The sequence below is a fragment of the Falco naumanni genome, chromosome 9 (assembly GCF_017639655.2).
Source record: "Falco naumanni isolate bFalNau1 chromosome 9, bFalNau1.pat, whole genome shotgun sequence".
Classification (NCBI taxonomy): domain Eukaryota; kingdom Metazoa; phylum Chordata; class Aves; order Falconiformes; family Falconidae; genus Falco; species Falco naumanni.
The window spans coordinates 40,027,908-40,046,363 of record NC_054062.1 but is presented as its reverse complement, the minus strand read 5'-3'; the positions used below and the strand labels follow the sequence as shown (position 1 = coordinate 40,046,363).

Sequence of the window (18,456 nt, the reverse complement as noted above, 5' to 3'; positions counted from 1 at the left end):
TGGATCAACAGGGATTCGTGTTCATATCATTTCCATTTCGACTTCCTTCCCTTTTGCTCTGCTCCATCTATACCGTGTTCCCTCCCCCTTCTGCCCCCCAGACATTGTAAAGCTTACCTATATTGCCTACTCCTAAGCATTAAGCAGTTTTTGCCATACTGTGCTCTGTAGGGAAAAATGTTTTCTATATTAAATAAATACATTGCAGCACTCCCTCATGCAGGCAGGCACTGCCAAGTCTGGAGGACATAGTAGCGTGTGTACAGGTGATGGTTACAAAGTGTGCTGAGTTTACGTGACCGCGGTGGTGTAAGGATGGGGGAAACGGACAGTTGGCCCCTCTGAGGCCGAGCCACCGGGCTGAGCCGACTTGGCCGCATCCTTTGGCGGCGGGGCCCGCAGCACCGGCGCTGCCGGCCCGGGGCAGGATGCGGCCCCGCGGCAGGATGCGGCCCCCAGCCGTTACTCGACCGGCGCTTGCAAGACGGCGACCTCCAGGAATCGCTCTGCCTCTTGTGACCCGAATGCTGACATTATCTATATGTATCGCTATAGCGGTCCGTGCCTCAGCCCCGCAGTCACTTCATAATCGTGGTAGCAGCCTGCTCTCACCTCATTTTCTTGGCAGTAGTTTTAATTACGTTTCGGGCTCCTGAATGAATTTGTTTCCTCTGGATCCTTGGTATATTGAGACGCTTGTCACGTTTGGGTGCCTGCAATCACTGATGCGTTTGTTTTAGGGGATGAATTAGTCTTCTGAGCCTGAGCATGTCCAATTTATGAATTAGATTTCATTGAAAGCCAGAACAAAACAAAACAAGAAACGGTTTCGCTGTACCACTTTTCTCCCCCAGCCCCTCCTCCCCCAGCGCTGGGGTAAAAATCTTGCATTTCCACCTTGCTCGTCAAACGCGGATCATGTCCTGGGTCCGAGCTTGTGGCAGGAGGAAGGGGTACCCCCCCTTCCCCCCCCCCCCCCCCCTCGGCGCGGTGCTTCCGCGTCGCCCGCGTTGCCGAAGTTGGGCAAGCGGCAGCGGGCGCAGCCCCGCGCCCTTACCTCCGGGGGCGTCCTGCCGCGCAGTGCCGCGCCCCGGGCCGGCGGGGACTGCGGGAGGCCGCGCAGCGCCGCGCAATGGAGAGCGCTGGGCACCCTCCGGGCAGCGGCTGCAGCCCCGCGCAAGAGCCCGCGCCCCGCCGCCGGGGCGCTCCGAGCCGCCTGGCCTCGCCCCCGCCTCTGCTCCCCGCGCTCGAAGCATCGCCCCCCTACCCCTTCTCCCCTGAGGTGTGTGTGTATATATATATATATGTAATTTTGGATATATCCAAATATATTTAACGGCAATCAGTCTCCCCGTTCTTGCGCAGCCATCCCGCTCCCCGGCGGAGCTGCAAACTCCCCTCCGTGCCGGGCGCCCCACTGCCTGCGCCCCGCCGCCGCGCCGTGCCCCGGCGGCACCGAGCGCTGAGGCTCCGCAGTCACGTGGCGCGGGGGGCGGGCGGCGGCGGCGGGGGGGCCGCTCCGCAGTTCGCGGTCTGCCGGCGCCCCGGCACACACCGAGCGCTGGAGGCTCCGCCGCGCCGCCTGCCAACCCGGGATCTACCTCCGTGCTTTTTTAGCCCCGGCTTGCTTTTTTTTAATTTTTTTTTTCCTCTCTCCACATCGCCCCTTTTCCTCAATCTTGGAAGATTCTTGGGGTGCTGGGGGAATTTGTTTTTTTTTTTTTTTCAAAGGGGGGGTGCCTGGGCATCTCCCCCCCGCGCCCGCTGCCTTGCTCTACCTGCCCTTGCGCCTTTTTTCTTCTTTTCCCCTGCCTGTCTCTCCACCAAACCCGGGCTGATGTGCTGTGCGAGAGGCTGGAAATGGAAGTGTTGATGCTCTGGCTTTTCCCCTGGATATTTCAGTGCGTTTCGGTGCAGGCAGACTCCATCATCCACATTGGTAAGAGAGGGAGTAGGGGGGTTGGAGAGAGACGCGGTATATAGATAAATAAATGAAGGGAGCGTCTCGTTTAACCGCGGTAATGTCACAGGCAGCGGCTGAACCTAACTCCGCGGAGAGACGGGAGGAGGGAAGCGAGAAAGGCGGCTGAATCCCTCTCCGCCCCCCCAATTGTAAAGTTAGGGGCGAAATGCCGGCTGTGCACCGGGCCGGGAGCGGGCACGGGGCGGGGGGACCCGCCGGGGCCGCCGCTGCGGTCTCCCATGTGGCTGGGGAGCCTGGGCTTGGACCTGTTTGCGTGGAAAGGCTTTCTTCCCCCTCAAGCTCCCCCCCCGCCTCCTCGCCACTGAAAACAAACAGCCACCCCCAACACCCGAGCAGGGGAGAGGCGGAATCTGAACGTGCTCGTAAGGAAAACTTTCGGGGAGATAATCCCCTGGCTTCCATCCCCTGCCGTAGCAGGTGTCAGCCGAGCCGGAATGCGGGGGGGTGGGGGAACTTGGCTGGGAAAGGGTTAGAAAGGCGAGCTTTGCAGCGGCTGCGTGTGTGCGTGTGTGTTTCTTTGCGCGCAACTGTTGGGGTTTGAATAAGATCTCATTAAAACCCCTGGGCAGCAAGAAGGCTGGATCAGCAGTGGGAGGAAGAGAGGGATGAATAAGAGGCGAAGGAAAGGCTGATGTGAACTTTTATGGCTTCTGGGAGCAAGGCATGGTGATGTCCGCGGGAAGCCTGGCAAGCAAAAGCGAGGCTCTGCAGTCACCTTTTGGCTGGTGTTGAAAGGTACCAGCAGGAACGAAAATGAGGATGTTTAGGGGCGGAGAGGGGGGAGAGAATCACTTGTGGAAGATGATAGAGGAGGAGACGGCAGGGAGTACGGCCGGGAAATGAAAAGCCGTAATTCCCATTAGCCTTTCGGGGAGGATGGGAGACGAAAAAAAAAAAAAAAAAAAAAAAGGAGGGGGCCGTGGCGGCAGCGGTCCCGGCGAGTGGGGCTCCGCGGAGCCGGGGGGGAGGTGCCATGCCGACCCAGGGCGGGGAAGGGGAGAGAGGGACCAGCCCTGTAACAAGTTTCCCGGCAGAGGCGGCCGTGGGGCCGGCGGAGGAGGCTCTGGTCGGCGCTACTCGCCTCCGGAGCCTGGGGGCGCAGCCAAGGCAGACAGCATTGCGGAGCCATTAAGGAGACGGGGTCAGCCCTGACCGCAGCGGGGGACTCCGGCCCAGGGGCGCTCCCCGGGCCCGGGGACACCCCGGCGGCAGCGGCGCCAGCTCCGCGGGGAGGCGGTGGGGCCGCCGTGGGTAGTGCCCCGGCCGGGGGCGGGGGTGGTGGCCGGAGCACCCCCCGCGGCTCTCCCTCTCGGCCCCGCTTCCCCTGCGGATGGCCGGTGCCTCCTCAGCTTCTCCCCGCAAGAACTTCAGCCCGAGAGGTGTCTGCCATGTAACTCCTCGCAGAAATAGCGGTCCGGTGGGCAGGGGAGGAGAGCTGCTGTGTGCAGAGCTGTGATTTCACACGGGCAGTGCACGGAGGCTCCGGCCACAGGCACGCACAGTGTGAATCAGCAGGACTTTTCCAGGCAGGGGGATAATGTGGCATGTTTCCCCTCGCCCGCCTCCTCGTTTTGCTGCCAGCACGAAAGATCTCCCACCGCTGCGCAGAGCAGGGCAGTAAGCCTGGTGCGGGCACACACGCTCCGTAGAGAGGGGATCTTATGTAACACACATCGCCAGATGTTTTCACGTTAACTGCATAAACAGGACAGTGAAATTAAAGCTTCCAGGTTACTGGACACAAATCCTGCCTTCACGTTCCTGCGGGCATGTGAGCCTCAATAAAACCGCTGCCCGAAAGGCAGCAGCATCCTAGGGAGCAAGCCAAGCAGTGGGCAAAAAGTTGGTCAAATTCCCAAGTCTGCTCCCTTGCCCATCACTGGCAAAGCGAGTCCCTCGCCACAGCTCCGGTTCGGGGCTCCGTGAATGTCGGTGGAGCAGAGGGGGCCGGGGGGAGGGTTGCGCTTCCCCGTGCTGGGGACGAGGCCGTGCAGCCTGCGGCGACCGCCCACGAGTGGGTCCCGACCCCCCAGACGCCCGGTGCCCCCGCAGCGGCCCCGCCGGGCACCGTGCGAGGGTGCTTGGCACGGCCCGGGGGGGAGCAGGGGCTCCGGGACGGGCCGAGCACTCCTCACCCTCCGCCGCCTTCCTCCCCTCAGGTGCCATTTTCGAAGGCAATGCTGCCAAGGACGACGAGGTGTTCAAGCAGGCGGTGTCGGATCTGAACCTCAATGACGACATCCTCCAGAGCGAGAAAATCACTTACTCCATCAAGCTCATAGAGGCCAACAACCCCTTCCATGCGGTGCAGGAAGGTGAGGGCCCCGCGGCGGCACCGACGGCGCGGGTGGGCTGGGCGCCGGGCTGGGGCTGAGAGGGGGCAGACCCCGGCCCGAGCGGGCGGGAGGCGCTTCGGCGCCGGTGGCAGCCCGGACCCGTCCTGGCGCCCGGCTGGAAACTTTTCTTCGGTCGGGGGTTGGCGCTGTCCTACAAGGAAAGGGGAGGGACGGCGCGGCGCGGTGCGGCGGCTGCGGCGCCTGGCCAGCCCCGCCATGGCCACCCGCGCTGCGCCGGGCGGCCGCGGCTGCGGGTGGCAGCGGCGCGCAGGGGGTCCCGGGCCGCCCCTGGATCCGCAAACGCCCCCTGCCTTTGCCGCTGCGGAGGGAAGGCCGCCCCACGCACCCCCCCCCCCCCCCCCCCCGCAGGGCCCACGCGTGGACGCGGAGGGGCGAGGGGGGGGCGCACGGAGGGGTGGTTCGTGCGGCGCCGGGGGGCCGGGCAGGAGGGCTCGGCGCTTGCCGGAACGGCTGCGGGCGGTGGCGGGGCAGGAGCCGGCACCTCTCTCGGAGCATCTGTTCCCCCGGGGGGCGGCAGCGCGAGGTCCGCGTGCCCGCCGTCCCCGGCCGTCCGTTCGCGTCCTCCCAAAGAGCGCGGAGCTCCCTCCCCGGGGCTGCGAGGGGGTGAGGTAACCGAGTCACCGGCTGAAAACCTTCTTAGAGTTTACAAGATCTGACAAGTAGCTACGTAGGTAAATCATTTCAATTAGATTTTTGCAAAGGGGAACGTTTTTGCAAAGGGGAACGTTTACATTAATCAGCTTGCCTTTACAAATAAGACTTTAAAAAGATATTATTTGTGATTTAATGAAGCCGAGGTTAATTATGGCCTAGGCTATTTCAGAAGCTGTGTTTTTCAGTAGCAATTATTCTAGAAACAGAGAGCTATTTATATACCCAGACTAGAATATTTTAAAAAAATGATTCATCACCAGCCTTACCCTTAGTTTTACAGAGCACAGAGTGAATCTTTCCCTGTATAAAAATTTGCATTAATCCATATGTATTTATGTCTAAGCTGTGTACATGCAAATTACAGCTACAAAATTACATCAAATTTTAATTTTCATGAACTCTGAACAATTTCTTCTGGTATCTTTTTTTCTCAGAGTAGGTGCTAGTTAACATCAAGCGCATTCAGGAGAAACAGCAGTATATACCTTTTCAAGGGCCTGATCCCATTAACAATAGGATTCCTCCTGCTGCTCTGAAAGCTTAGCAAGGCAGTATGAAAAAAGTCTTTATGAAAATGGAAAGGAGAGGACTTTAAAACAAAACTCCACCCACATAGTCAGACACCAGAGGAAAATAAAAATCTCTAAATAATGGCGGGTTGATTTATTGGCAAAGATTAACTCTGAACAATTGGATCTTCTTATATTTGCAAAAGCTCAGTGTCCTATATTGGAGCTTATTCATATTCATGGAAGTGACAGTAGTTGGCTGGCTGAACAATTGCTTTCAACAATGTCTCTTCTCAGAAGTAAAACTTTATGAAACTGTTCTGAATGCCCTGGGATCTGAGCTGACAGTCTTGTGGACAGAGTCCCTTTGCTCAGTTTTGTTGAAAGTAGAAAAGCATGACCAACTGGAGGATTCTTCTCGATCTAATAGATTTTTTTTTAATTGGTTTATTTGTTTATTTGCAATTTTATTTTTAATTGGTTTATTTGATGATTAGCGTTGCATTTACAAAGACTGCTATGAAAATAACATTTCTCTATTGAAAATCCATGCTGAAGACACAGAAAAGTCTCTGGTCAGATTTTTAATCTTTTTGATACAGAATATTTGTGCTACCTGAATATATGTAAATAAAGATGTTTCTTCCTATCCCTTCCAAGATGTTCTTTCAGGGTTCGTGTCCATTGCAGTTAGAATTGTGCTTGGATGAACTGACCCCATGCTGGAGTATTAAGAAAGTGGTTGATGAACACAATTTCAAAGAGAACTTGTTCTCTGTCACTACTTCATTAAGGCATATCAACGTGTCTTCTTTTGTGAGGATGACATAATGATCCTGTCTGCAAGTAAAACCTTGCCACAGTGGGAGAGCTAAGAGGAGAGTATCAGACTTTGCTCAATTTCCTGGCTTGCTTTGTTGGTTTGGGTCAGGTGTTTTTTTTATTTAAGATGCAATTTCCTACTTTTGAAACTGTTATACAATGTGCTGACAGAATGATCCACAGGATGTACAAGTTGCCGGGCTATTTCTGAGCGGTGTCTCTCTGCCCAGTGTTACTTGGTGTCATTCTGACTATTCAAAATCTTGTTGTATCTTATGTATGGATGTCCTGCGCATTTCGGTAGAATGTTGCTTATAGTAGTCAAAATAACCTGGAGCAAATCCACTGCCCAGACTACTTGCAGAATCTTGCTGCTGCTACATAAAATGCCCTGACATCCACATTATTCTGCAGTGTTTTTCTAAGCAGCACCATAGAAATCAATGTTGCAAGCATTAGTTTCATAGCGATTGAACTTTTTATAGTAAAAACCAATCTGGAGTAAAAATAGACCATTGTGATACTACTGCCAGAATAGTTCACACAATGAAACCAATCACAAATATTGTTTTTATTCGGAGCATCTTTTGCAGCGTCTTGTGAGATGACATTGTAAATTATTCCTTAAATCCTTTTTAAAAGAGTGCTGCAAGCAAGGACTTTCATTTCAGTGATACTGTGCTGGTAAAATTATGGAAAACCAGCCCTCTGTGTAACAAGGTCTATTACACAGTAACAAGGATTTAATTACTGATGGTGGTTTTTTTAACGTGTGTTCGACCTGGCATTTATTGTACAGCTGGAGAGCTTCCGCATGGGTAGGAAACACGAAAGTAGTAACTGTAGGGTTTTCTCAGTAGGAGCAGTGCATTTGCAGAACTAAAGGCCAAACAGAAGATATCTTGCCTTTCATAAATGGAGTAGTTTTCAGTGCTGGAAGGTGCTGAGAAGTGTAATAAGATTTTGGAAAAAAAAAAAAAAGCTTTAGCAACTTTGCTTTAGAGAGAGAAGGGCACTATTGTGATAGTTTCTGGTGACTGAAATAGGCACATAAAATTCAGACATCCTTTTTCTTCAAAGGCTTGGTAGACATTCATGTTCATGGTTGTATAGGGAGCCAGAGAACAGTAATTAACAAAAAGCGTAAATTGTGATCCATCTTTGCCTTTCATTTTAATATACGCTTCAGAAACAAGATCCTGTTGTGCAGAGAAGAGATTGTTTTGGCCCCATCAAAGTCATATTCTATCACAAAGTGTGGCAAGCGGGTGGCAGGAACTCCAGTGGCAAGGGAGGTAACAGTAAAGAATAAATAGACCCTGGTGTACGCATAAAATAGGACTTCGTTGTCCGTCTGTGCTTGCAAGCAGACATTGCATTTTGTTGTATATTGCTTTTATGTATGTGGCAATTACTTGAGGGAAAAATTGTTTTTTTCACTGGCGGTCACGGGAGAAAATATACATGAGTATCGTTGTTCTTTTCATATGATTTTAAGGAAACGAGCTCAAATCACAAAAATAATGTTAAATTATATCCTTGCTTCCAAAACAGCTATGTGCTCAATTTCTGATAATTGATTGAGATGTGAGATAATAAGTGCTTGTTTGTGTGCGATATGTTTTTAAGCTAGTACTGTGGTAACCTTTTTGTGATTCAAGAATTCAAATAAGCTTAAAGGTATGAGGAACACTTTAAAGGTTTCGGTTCAAATTGGGATTTTTGAGCCTGCCATTGGTGTTGAAAAGGAACCGTGTGTATGACATATAGGTGGCAAACGAGTTTCCAGCTGGGCTTGAAAACACAATGGCAAGTTTAAACGAAAAACCAAACAAAACTAACGTGTGTGGTTTTGGAGCGGGAATAGTTAAGCTCCGGGACAAACCATGTCCGGAGTCAAACCCAGGACATGGGAAAGATGATACTTAATTTTTGTTGTGCTCTTTGGAGAAGGGATCCAAAGGAAGTAGTTACACAGAAACCGTGAAAGTTTGAAACCCTGTTTCTCGGCAGATGATGCTTGCGCTTCTATGGAGCTTTCCTGGAGCTGAAACTTGCTGTTCTCTCTGCATAGCAATTTCAAGTGAATTGTTTCTAATTTGAGCAGCCTTGTGTATGTGCTTGTTGATGTTAAAATGCTGTCAACTCTGGAAACCAGAGCAAATTTGGAAAATCAGAATATGATTTGAGAGCAAGAATGGTGTTCCATAAATGGGTTTATTGTCAGTCCCATGTATGCTGCTGTGATTTCAGAGTAACTCAGAGCTGCTAATTTTTTGGATGTCTGTGGGGTATACCACTGAGTGAATCTGATTTCTTATCATAGCCTGTAGAACTTGCTAACAATACATGGCATAGAATAGAATAGACAGGCTGTTTCAGTTGCAGGTGGCCTACGGTGATCATCTAGTCCAACTGCCTGACCAATTCAGAGCTGACCAAAAGTCGAAGCATGTCGTTAAGGGTATTGTCCAAATGCCTCTTAAACACTGATGGGCCTGGGGCATTGACCACCTCTCTAGGAAGCCTCTTCCAGTGTTTGACCACCCTCTCAGTATAGAAATGCTTCCTAATGTCCAGTCTAAACCTCCTCTGGCACAGCTTTGAACCATTCCTATGTGTCCTATCAGTGGATAACTGGGAGAAGAGATCAGCACTTAGTTCTTGAGCTATCTTGGCTCAGCACATATATTTCAAGTTACTACCACTGTTGCTGTCTAACAGTTTTATTTGTTGAGAAGGTATAAGCTGATCAATGTGTAGATAACTAGAGATGAAATACAGACCTGAAGAATGGGACTCAGCAGCTCCATTGCTAGTTTTACTTTTATTTATCTGGCTAAAATACCCAGCAGAGCTATGCTTGTCATATGTGTATTGCTGTGGTAGGCAACCACGGAGGAGCAGAGTGACTCTGTGCCTCTGTGTATGTGTGTGTGTGTCTTGGGATATTTGCACATAGCTCTTTTTGCAAACCTGGGATTTCATTTCAAGGTAGTGCAAGTGTTGCTGGCTAGAAACCCACAGGTGGGCCAGAAGCTGTGTCCTGGTTATGACAAAATACAGACTTCAGGCTTCAATTAAAGGACCGTTTTCTCTGTTGGGAGGTTTTAAACTTCTGTGGCTATTAAATGTAGAAGGGGAAGACCTAACAAGGACCATGAAAAGATACCCCTTGGTTATGGTGATAAACCCTTCCCTCGCCATTCGGTAAGCCCAGATCCAGCACCATATAAAGCTAAGTCAAATAGGTTTTTGTGTGAATGTGGAGTAAGATGTTTTGTTTTGCTGAACTATAGTTTCACATGCCCCAGAGGTGAAGGTTGTTTTTAAAGTTAGGGTATTTTAATATCAGAATGGAAGAGTAGATAGAAAGGAAAGGGGAGCATGACAAATGCAAACAAAAATAAGATGAAAAATCGTAAAATATTGCATATATAAACTATTTTTTTTAAAAAAAAGCTTTATTGATTTGACTGTGTTGGATTTGGGAATTTGGTGCATAGTGAGAAATCATAGGCTGTATGCAGATTTTTAATGTAAAGCTTAAAAAAAAAAATTCTTATCTGCCAGAATTGTAAAGGATTGGTTTGTATCAATATATGGTCAATTAATTTTTGTCCAATGGTTTCTCTTGAGTCTTTCATTGTCACGTAACTTTACCTTTATCTACTTTTCTGTGGCTTGCTTGGACTCAGATTTTACACTGTTTTCATCCGGGTATGTGGTTTTGTTTGGAAGGTTTTGACAGGTGAACTCTCAGCTCTCCAGAAAGCACATTTTGTTACACACATTTTTTTCTAGGTTTAGTCTGAGCTTTCGACACTTTTTAAAAACCAACCAGAAAGAGTGCAGGTAGGCGTTCCCTCCCATGGTCAGAGAGGCCTTGCTGTGTAACTACACATTTTTTCTACTAGTTTGCTGCAGTTAAAAGCTGTTGCTCAGTGGGGTGAATGGGCTTAACAGTTTTACCTCCTTGTGCCTTGTGAGACCAGACCAAGACTCGTTAAGGACTGCCACAGTGAAGACATCTGTGATACTGTCATCTCATTGTGCTTGTGTTTTTATGCTCTATAGTTGCATGGCTCAGTGCATTATAAACCAGAGTGTTTTGCAGAGCTAAATAAAACAGCAAATTAAAATGTCCATCTCTTCCCATTCTTGTATTCCGGCTATGCTGAAAGCACGGACCTGCAGATGTCTTCAGCAGAAAGGAAGGGAGACAATAGCCCATGAAAGAGTTCGATGGGTGCTGAGGATGAAGGCAGGCTACAGACTGTGGGCAAACATCCAAAACACACCTTTGTTTTGTGTTTTCATTCCACTTGCGATTTGTTAATTTGTAGCCACAGCTGTTCAGGTTCTGGTCAGGGTTTAGCTGCAGGTCCGAAATAATTTTGTATTTTGTGGAGGCAGTCCTGCTGGAACACATCCTTGCTACAGCTTGGGCTTTTTTACAGGAGGTGCTGGGATTAGTTCCACCCCAGCCACATTCTGTGCTTTTTCAGAGGCTCCCGTCACTTCAGGCTGGGGCTGAGCTGCCCAGAGAGTGCGACGCATCAGGGTGCAGCGGGCAGTCAGGAGTCAGGGGAGAAGGAGATGGTGAGATGGTGCTGTGGGCTCACTGCTTAGCATCCAAGGTAGTAAGGTGGGTTTTTTTTTTTTTTCCCCTTTGTGTGTGAATACACTAATGGCATGGATGGGACCTGTTCAGAGCAGAGTCCTGCCCCAGCTCAGAGAAGGTGGTGGGGAGGTGGCATGCTTAGCCTGCCACAGGGCCTGTCTCAGCCCCTGCCTGCAATAAAAGGTTTTTACTTGCTCCTTCCATCACCATAACAGGTTAAGCGCATTTCTTCTCTCTCTTCTGACATGCAGACTTGTTAATACCTTTATTTCCATGCTGGGTGTGGGTCACCCATCTGTTTTAAGGGTCTCATACACAAGAGCTGCTACAGGTTAGGCTACAATTCTTTTTCAGTACCTAATGGCCTTTCCCACCGATCCTGCTGCTGATCCTGCTCATTTATCAACGAGCTGCAGTTGGGTTTCTTATTCTAGGGTTTCATTAAAGAAAATATGCTACATCATTAACTAGGATGCTAGAAATTATCCCAAAAGTTCATAAATAAGCACTGTTCATAAAAATATTAGCAAATGTGTTTCAGAGTTAAAGATTTTCTTTCTTTTTCACTTGTAATTTTTTTTTCTTTAAGAAAATAATTTTCTGAGTGTGTTGTTTGTCTGTGACAGCTTTTCTCAGTCATTATTGTGGAGGAGGATCTGTAAATGCGAAATGAGTATACAAAACAGCCTCAGCCTGATCTAGCTAAAATAATGGCTAAAGAAAATGATCATAAATTGTGAAATACAATCTGTATGTATGCATATACATGCATGCCCATATACTCCATACAAATAATTTAATTGCTAGACTTACTGTCCAGCAGGGAATATGCCTTGAGCCTTTCTGTGTTCAGAATCTTCCAGCTACAGATGATTAAAGGATAGACTACCTAAGTATTACATTTTAATAAATTACATCTTCATACTTGTAGAATGAGGTGCATTTAATATTTTGATGTGATTTATCATACTATGGTTGAGCTATATAGTGAAAGGAGTTAAAACTACACATTCTTTGAACAGAGGGGATATCATTATGTTAAAAGTGTTCTTGGTTTACCATAGTTATTTACTGGAAGGGAAACAAGACAAAGCCTCAAAACCCAGTTATACAACTACAATGGTGTCTGACCATAAAAGTACAGCACACTGCGGCTGAAATAGTTACTTCAGATTTAACTTCTTGCCATTTCAGAGAAACCATAGTCAAACTCTTCTTCATTTTTTAGGTGAAGATCAAAATATTTTTCATACTTTCATTCATAATAAATTCCCTCTGAGGGGAATTCCTGCTGTGTCTTTATTTGTCTCTGTCATCCCATGCTTAGAGGTGTTTTTTCAATTTACCCCTCATAAAAAATTTACTTAGAATGCATTGCTGGAATCATACTGCTGTGTAAGTCTTGTAATTATATAAAATTACACTTTTTTTTTTTTTTTAGCAGATGTCTTTGTTTATCTGAAAGTGCCCTGCTAGAATTAAAATGACCCGCACAGCTATTGCTTTTCTGACAAGAGATTTTTCCATAATTTACAGATATTTGAGTTGATGATTTTGAAAAATGGCTTACATGTTCAATTTTGCATTTGGACAGTTTTTTTGATATTACAGAACTTGCAGTGATTTTTCTTACATACAGAAATGCGGTGTGTTTTTTTCCATTTGGAAACCTGTTGAAAGAGGACAGGTTTCAGACCAAGGAATGAAACATTTTGCTCACAGGGCACATACAAGTTATGCAGACTACCTTACACAAAAATGTGTCAGCTCTGAAGTTGAAATCTAGGTGTCATCCTGAGAATCCTTTCCATTTCACTCTTCACTTAGGAAAGGGAGCAGCTAATGCGGATCCTTAGTGTAGTTCTTTGGTTATTCGGATTCTTGTCCATGAGAAAATTGAATTGAGGCTGTAAAATAGTGTGGCACATTTTGAGAACCTCATTTTATATCATATGTAGATCTGTAATCATTTCAAAGACAGATAATAATGATATGCTAATATGCCAAGATTTCCTTCATTTACATAACATTAAAGCAATAAATATCTGAAATGAGAAATATGTTGAAAGGGTTTCTTTTATGTTTTTCCTAATAGCTTGCATTTAATTATAATTTGGAGACCTGATTGCTGTGCTTGAATCTGTGTTCAGGTTTGTGGGTTTGGAGTGCTTTTTATAGCCTGAAAGGTTCATCTTACCAGAAAAAAGACTGTCTGTAGTAGCCTCACTTTCGTGAAGTTCCATTCCTTTGACCTTGTTGTAGCATCTTGGTCTCTGTTTTTTTTCCTTGTGCTTGTTGTATTATATATTCAGATATGCCTTAAGAATTAATACTGGAAAGCATTAACAGACAGTGCTTAAAGGTAAGAAGAACCAAGAGGCATTCATTTCAAGTGGTGTTCGGCTGCATTAAAACACACAGCAGGGTTTCTACTGCTTGACCTTACTGAGAACCATTCCCTTAGCAACCTTTCATAGAGGAAGTAAAAGGACAGTAAGAAAACATTTCCCCCCCCTATATTCAACAGAATAATATCTAAGAAATTACTTTCTCTCTTAAAAAATACAAAAAGCTGAAACCAGAAAGCTTCCAGTGGGTCCAAGCTCTCATTATGTGTCCTGTTTCTTAGTCCAGTCATTTAATCCACTGCTTTTTAACTTACTTATCTGAGTCTTTGAGATTTTAACTAGTAGCATCGCTGATGGAATACTTCCAACATCCTCAAAATCTCATTCACAATCTGGTTTGTTTTTATTTAGGAAGTGAATAAAAGGATTTTCCATATAAACAAATGTTTACAAAGTTAATGAGAATTGTCATTGTCAGTGGGTAAATGGCTAGTTCATACCATTACTTGATATTTAGGAAATACCTTTTATTTGCTGCTTGGTAATGCTTTCAGTGGAGAAGCTGTGTAATGATCCAGAGAAGCATTTCCATAGGCCTTTGTTTCTTAACCTCTCTGCTCCTGGATAAAGGTAAAAGGGGATGGTGGAGGGAGGAGTTGGTTTATGGGAGACAGAGCCTCTTGGTGTCTTTTCTGTGTGTTTGCAAAACCTTGACTTAATGTTAAGTTTATTTAAAAAATGCTGTAGAACTCCAAGGAAACCTTTGGTATGAATTGAGCATTGTCTTGTGTTGAATATTTAGCTGCATTTTAATCCAAAGGACCAATGTTTTGTCCATTTTCTATCCTACTTGAAGATATTTATGAAATGAGAACACTTATCTGAGGGGATCAGAGGAAAGGAACTTAGGATGTGATGTCTGCAAGGGTCAAAACACAGGTAGCTAGGATGTTGAAGTGCGCAAAAATTAAAAGGGAACAACCCAATTATCTGCTTTAAGTTTATTTTTACTGAAACTTTATTTTTGTTTTTATTTTTTCAGCTTGCTTTTGTGCCGAAGTACTTCAGTTACTGTGGAAATAGCAGTCTTTTTAACATAGGTAGGACATTGTGACCCAAACAGAAAGAGAAAAAGCTTGCATTTCCTCTGGTCTGAGCGAGATGCTTGCACGGTATGGGTCTGGATTTTTAAAGAGGCTGGAGAAGGGCAGGGGTGCCACAGCATTAGCAAGTAATCATTCCATAAATTGTCAGCCCGCGGTGGGCACTTCCTTTCCCAAGAGGAGAAAAGAAATTTCCAGAGTGCTCAGAGGACAAGATGGGGAAAGATACGGTTTACCAGAAGTTGAGGTTGATTTTTTTTTTTTTTATTAGTAACCTAATATTTGTCTCAGGAAGGGCTTTCTTCTGTTACCCATTTGGTTTGGTTTTAGTGTCTTACTGCCAACTTGGGGGCCATACAGTTGTAGCTAGTATCTTTATGCCTGAGGTTCTTCACCAAAACTCGAGGTTCTTCACCAAAACTCCAGTTTCTCAAAGGCATCTAGCTGGTGAGATGTGTACTTTCCTGTCTAGAGTTGTCCTTTTCAGAGCCACCTCCTCACCTCCAGCCACAGCCCATTTTATATAGACTGCAGATTCACCATTCTACCTCTTAGTGAGGTTTGTAAATGTGAATTATTTCTCTGGATTCTGGTGTCTTTTTTTTACCTGCCTTCTCTTGTTTGGTGTTTCCCCTGTACTTCCCTCTTCCCCACCACTGCTCGATGCAATAGATTTTATGAACATGCTTTTTGTGATTTGCTGGATTATTCTATTTCCACTGCATTTTAATCATCATGATGACAACATCTGTTTGCAGCAGTACACAGATGTTTTTTCAGAGCATATTCTACAGTTTGTAAACGGTTACTGTATCTACATGAGAAAACTAAGGTTTTGTGTTTTCCATTTACATTAAAAGAAGTGGAATTGCGTTATGGAAATGAAATGTGTGTCTCTGGGAGATGTGCTGCCTTTCAGTGACTGCCAGCGGAAACTTTCACATTTCATGCAGCTTCCTGTTACCTGCTGCAGGGAGCGTGGGGTTTGTATTACAGAATTAAGTCTCTCATCCTGCTTTCACTTATATGATGGGTAATCTTCCTCTTTTTTGTTTTATTTTAGATTTTAACCTTTTAAGCTGTGTATCTCTGACATTATAAGGAAATGGAAAACACACATGGACAGGAAGCCAAAGGTGCTCCTTGAGAGCATCAGAGTAGCTCTATAGAATAGGAAAGTATCAGGAATGTAAACAAGAAATTACAGCAATGGTCAGTTATATTTGTTATAGGACGTTCTGGCAATGCTGGCAGTTAAATGCATTTAGACTAAAATGGTAATTTGGTCAAAAAGTACTTCATAAAATGTCCATGAACTAGAAGGCAGATTATGTATTGACATAAATGTAATGCTTTTTAATTTTCTTTTTTGTGCTAATTATCTTTAATGAGATGTTGTCCTTTTGGCAGTTCAACATGCAGAAAAGCACCTGATGGGTATGCAAGAAATAAAGTTTGTTTTATTTTGTTGATCAAAGACAGGAGTTCATGTCCTGCACTCATGGTGGCAATGCGGCTCTAAAGTGGATTTTGGTAATCCTGCTAACTGGTCTTTTGTTATTGCTGGCCTGTAGGGAGACTATTTGTAAACTGGAGTCCTGTCTCTTGCCCTGAGAAGTAATGTGTTGTTGTGTTGAGTCTGTGGACGTAGCACATCTCTGAAAGGGTACTATAAAAGGAAGGCTTGGAGCAGGATGTGTGTGATGTTTTGGCTCTGAAATTTATTTTCTCAGAAAAATAAATTAATAAGCTGTTACGTGGGGTAATTAAAGGAGAAATAAATTATTTTGCATCTCTTGTGTTTGTAAAAAGAGAAAATGACTTGGACTGTTGATACTCTTTTGGGCTTGCAGGGGAGAAAAGCTTACAGTCTGTAACTCGTGACAGACTTACAGAGTTGGGTTGCTTTTTATTTTCCTTTTCTTTTTTTTTTAATTTAAGAAATAGCCCTGCTAGTTGCCAAGGGTATAGTTTACCTCTGTACAAAACCTGTACATGAAATGTAAGCTAACTGTAAAATTTGTACACTATAAAGTGCAGTGCATGAGACCAGAAAACTACTGTACAAGGCCCTAGAGAAAAGTGCGTATCATACATACACATGACACTTTACCTAGTTAAATTCAAGTTAAATGCAGTCACAAGATGATCAAGGGCCTGGCGGAAGATGTGAGCCTGCATCACTCAGTTCACTTCCTGGGACAGTTTGGTGAACTGATAAGGTAGGATTGTTGTCTCTCTGAAGTTGAGGAAGAGATAGGAAGAGTTCCTTTGAATGTAGAACAGCACAGTGACAGCTGGAAAGGCTCTGTTGTCTCCAGTGCCCCTGAAAAGTGTCTTAAGGCAAAATGAAGGCTTGTCTTCATTTGCTGTTTAAATCTGTTCCCAGCTACTTTGTTGGTGAAGTGTATTGGACTTGGGAAATACAAATAAATATATGGATTTGGAGAGGTCTGTCTTTTTAAAAATGTATCTCCATCTCTTCAGGGTTACTTTGCATGTGTGATTTGAAAATAGCTTCTCAGATTATCAGATTAACTGGGAAATAGTCATAGGTCCTAGGGCCTTTGGAAAATGCACTTGGAAGCTGAGAATTTTAAGTGGGATCTTCAAGTTTTTGCATGTTATTACAATGTTAATAAATAGCTTGAGAATGGATAGAAAAATGTATAAATGTATGATACTGTTGATAAAATGCAAACCAGCTGAGGAAGCTGGTCTAAAGCTCAAATAAGCATGCATGAGGGAAAACTAAATTGCTCCTGAAAAAAGATTTGTATATATGTGAACTTTGGAATTTTTTTTTTTTTTTTAATATTTCTGGTGATGTTGTATTCATGGTTAAAAAGCGATGTCAAATTATTTTAGCTTTTGGCCAGAAAGCTTTCTAACAGATATGACAAAATTATTATCTGCATGAAACCAGAGAGACAGACAAATGCAGCTGTACTTTGGTCTTGGTGTCATAAATCTAATTTTAAAAAGTCCTTTGAGTTTCTTAATGAGAGCTTGTTAGTATGAAGTGTGTCTGTGTTCTTTCCAAAAGATTACCACTTACCTTTTTTTCCAGGGTATCTGTATTTGCAAATAATGGCTCACACGGGAAAAGTGTGGCCATCAATGTAATAGAGTGTTCACGGTGCTTTAAAAAATTGTGCCTGCAATGCATTCATCTGGAATAATATTGAGATTTAAGATGAAGATGGGAAATATTTGCTGACAGGACTGGCCTCAAGGCATTCTTTTTCCTTCCTAAATGCTGATAAAATTGCTTGAAATGTTCTAAAGTATATTGAAGGTTGTCTCAAGATGGATATATTGGCTTAAAAAAGGATTATTCCATTCTCCTTATAATTATATTGTCTTTTTGATGAGATTTTGCAGGAAACTTCTTTTATCTCTTTTTCTATAGAAAAATATTAATACAGGAAGTAAACTTGTTGAGAGTATTAGCTATCTTGATACAGAGAAAGGTCAATTGATTTTCTGGATGCTGGTCCTGGATTGAGTTTTAAATTGTGGAAGTTTGACTCTAACTTTGGTTGCTGGTGAATGAGAATTACCAGGTGAAGAGAAATGGGAGTCCCATTGCAGTTTCTCATGTGCTCGCCAAGCTCTGGTCTGCATAGCATGGTAAGGGAGAGAAAACTGTATGCTCATGACCTCTGTATGTGTCCTTGGGACTGGAGTTCCTTTTCCTGGTGCTCATGTAGTGCTATCATATACTTCATGCTTCCTTTTGACCTGTTTTGTTTTGAAACATAGCTTAAGGTGCATGGTAGTCTTTGCTTCATCCATTATTTCCTTCCCACCCTTCTCTTTGCTGTCATCCTTTGATCACCCAAAGTACCAGACTGGCCAAAGGAAGCGCTGAGGTATGTTAGGCTGGTACATGTATTGATGAATTCTGTTACTGCTGAACTGCATTTGCTTAAACCAGAAATGGGTTAATCTAGATGTGGATTTGTGAAGGAATTTCTTTTCCTGGTGAGAAGAGTGGAGATCTGCTACTTACTTCATTTCCAGTCTCTGTGCCATATGGGTTGTGATCCATT

General features: G+C 45.0%; 1 protein-coding gene across 1 annotated transcript in view; it reads left to right on the top strand.

Moving 5' to 3' along the window:
• The first annotated feature begins 1,588 nt into the window (after positions 1-1,588).
• Positions 1,589-18,456, top strand: part of GRID1 (glutamate ionotropic receptor delta type subunit 1) — a 541,694-nt gene continuing 524,826 nt past the window's right edge. The window contains exons 1-2 of the mRNA XM_040607383.1: positions 1,589-1,939; positions 4,144-4,299. Coding sequence (XP_040463317.1) covers positions 1,861-1,939; positions 4,144-4,299 — 235 coding nt within the window. The 5' untranslated portion in view covers positions 1,589-1,860. The remainder of the gene's footprint in view (positions 1,940-4,143; positions 4,300-18,456) is intronic.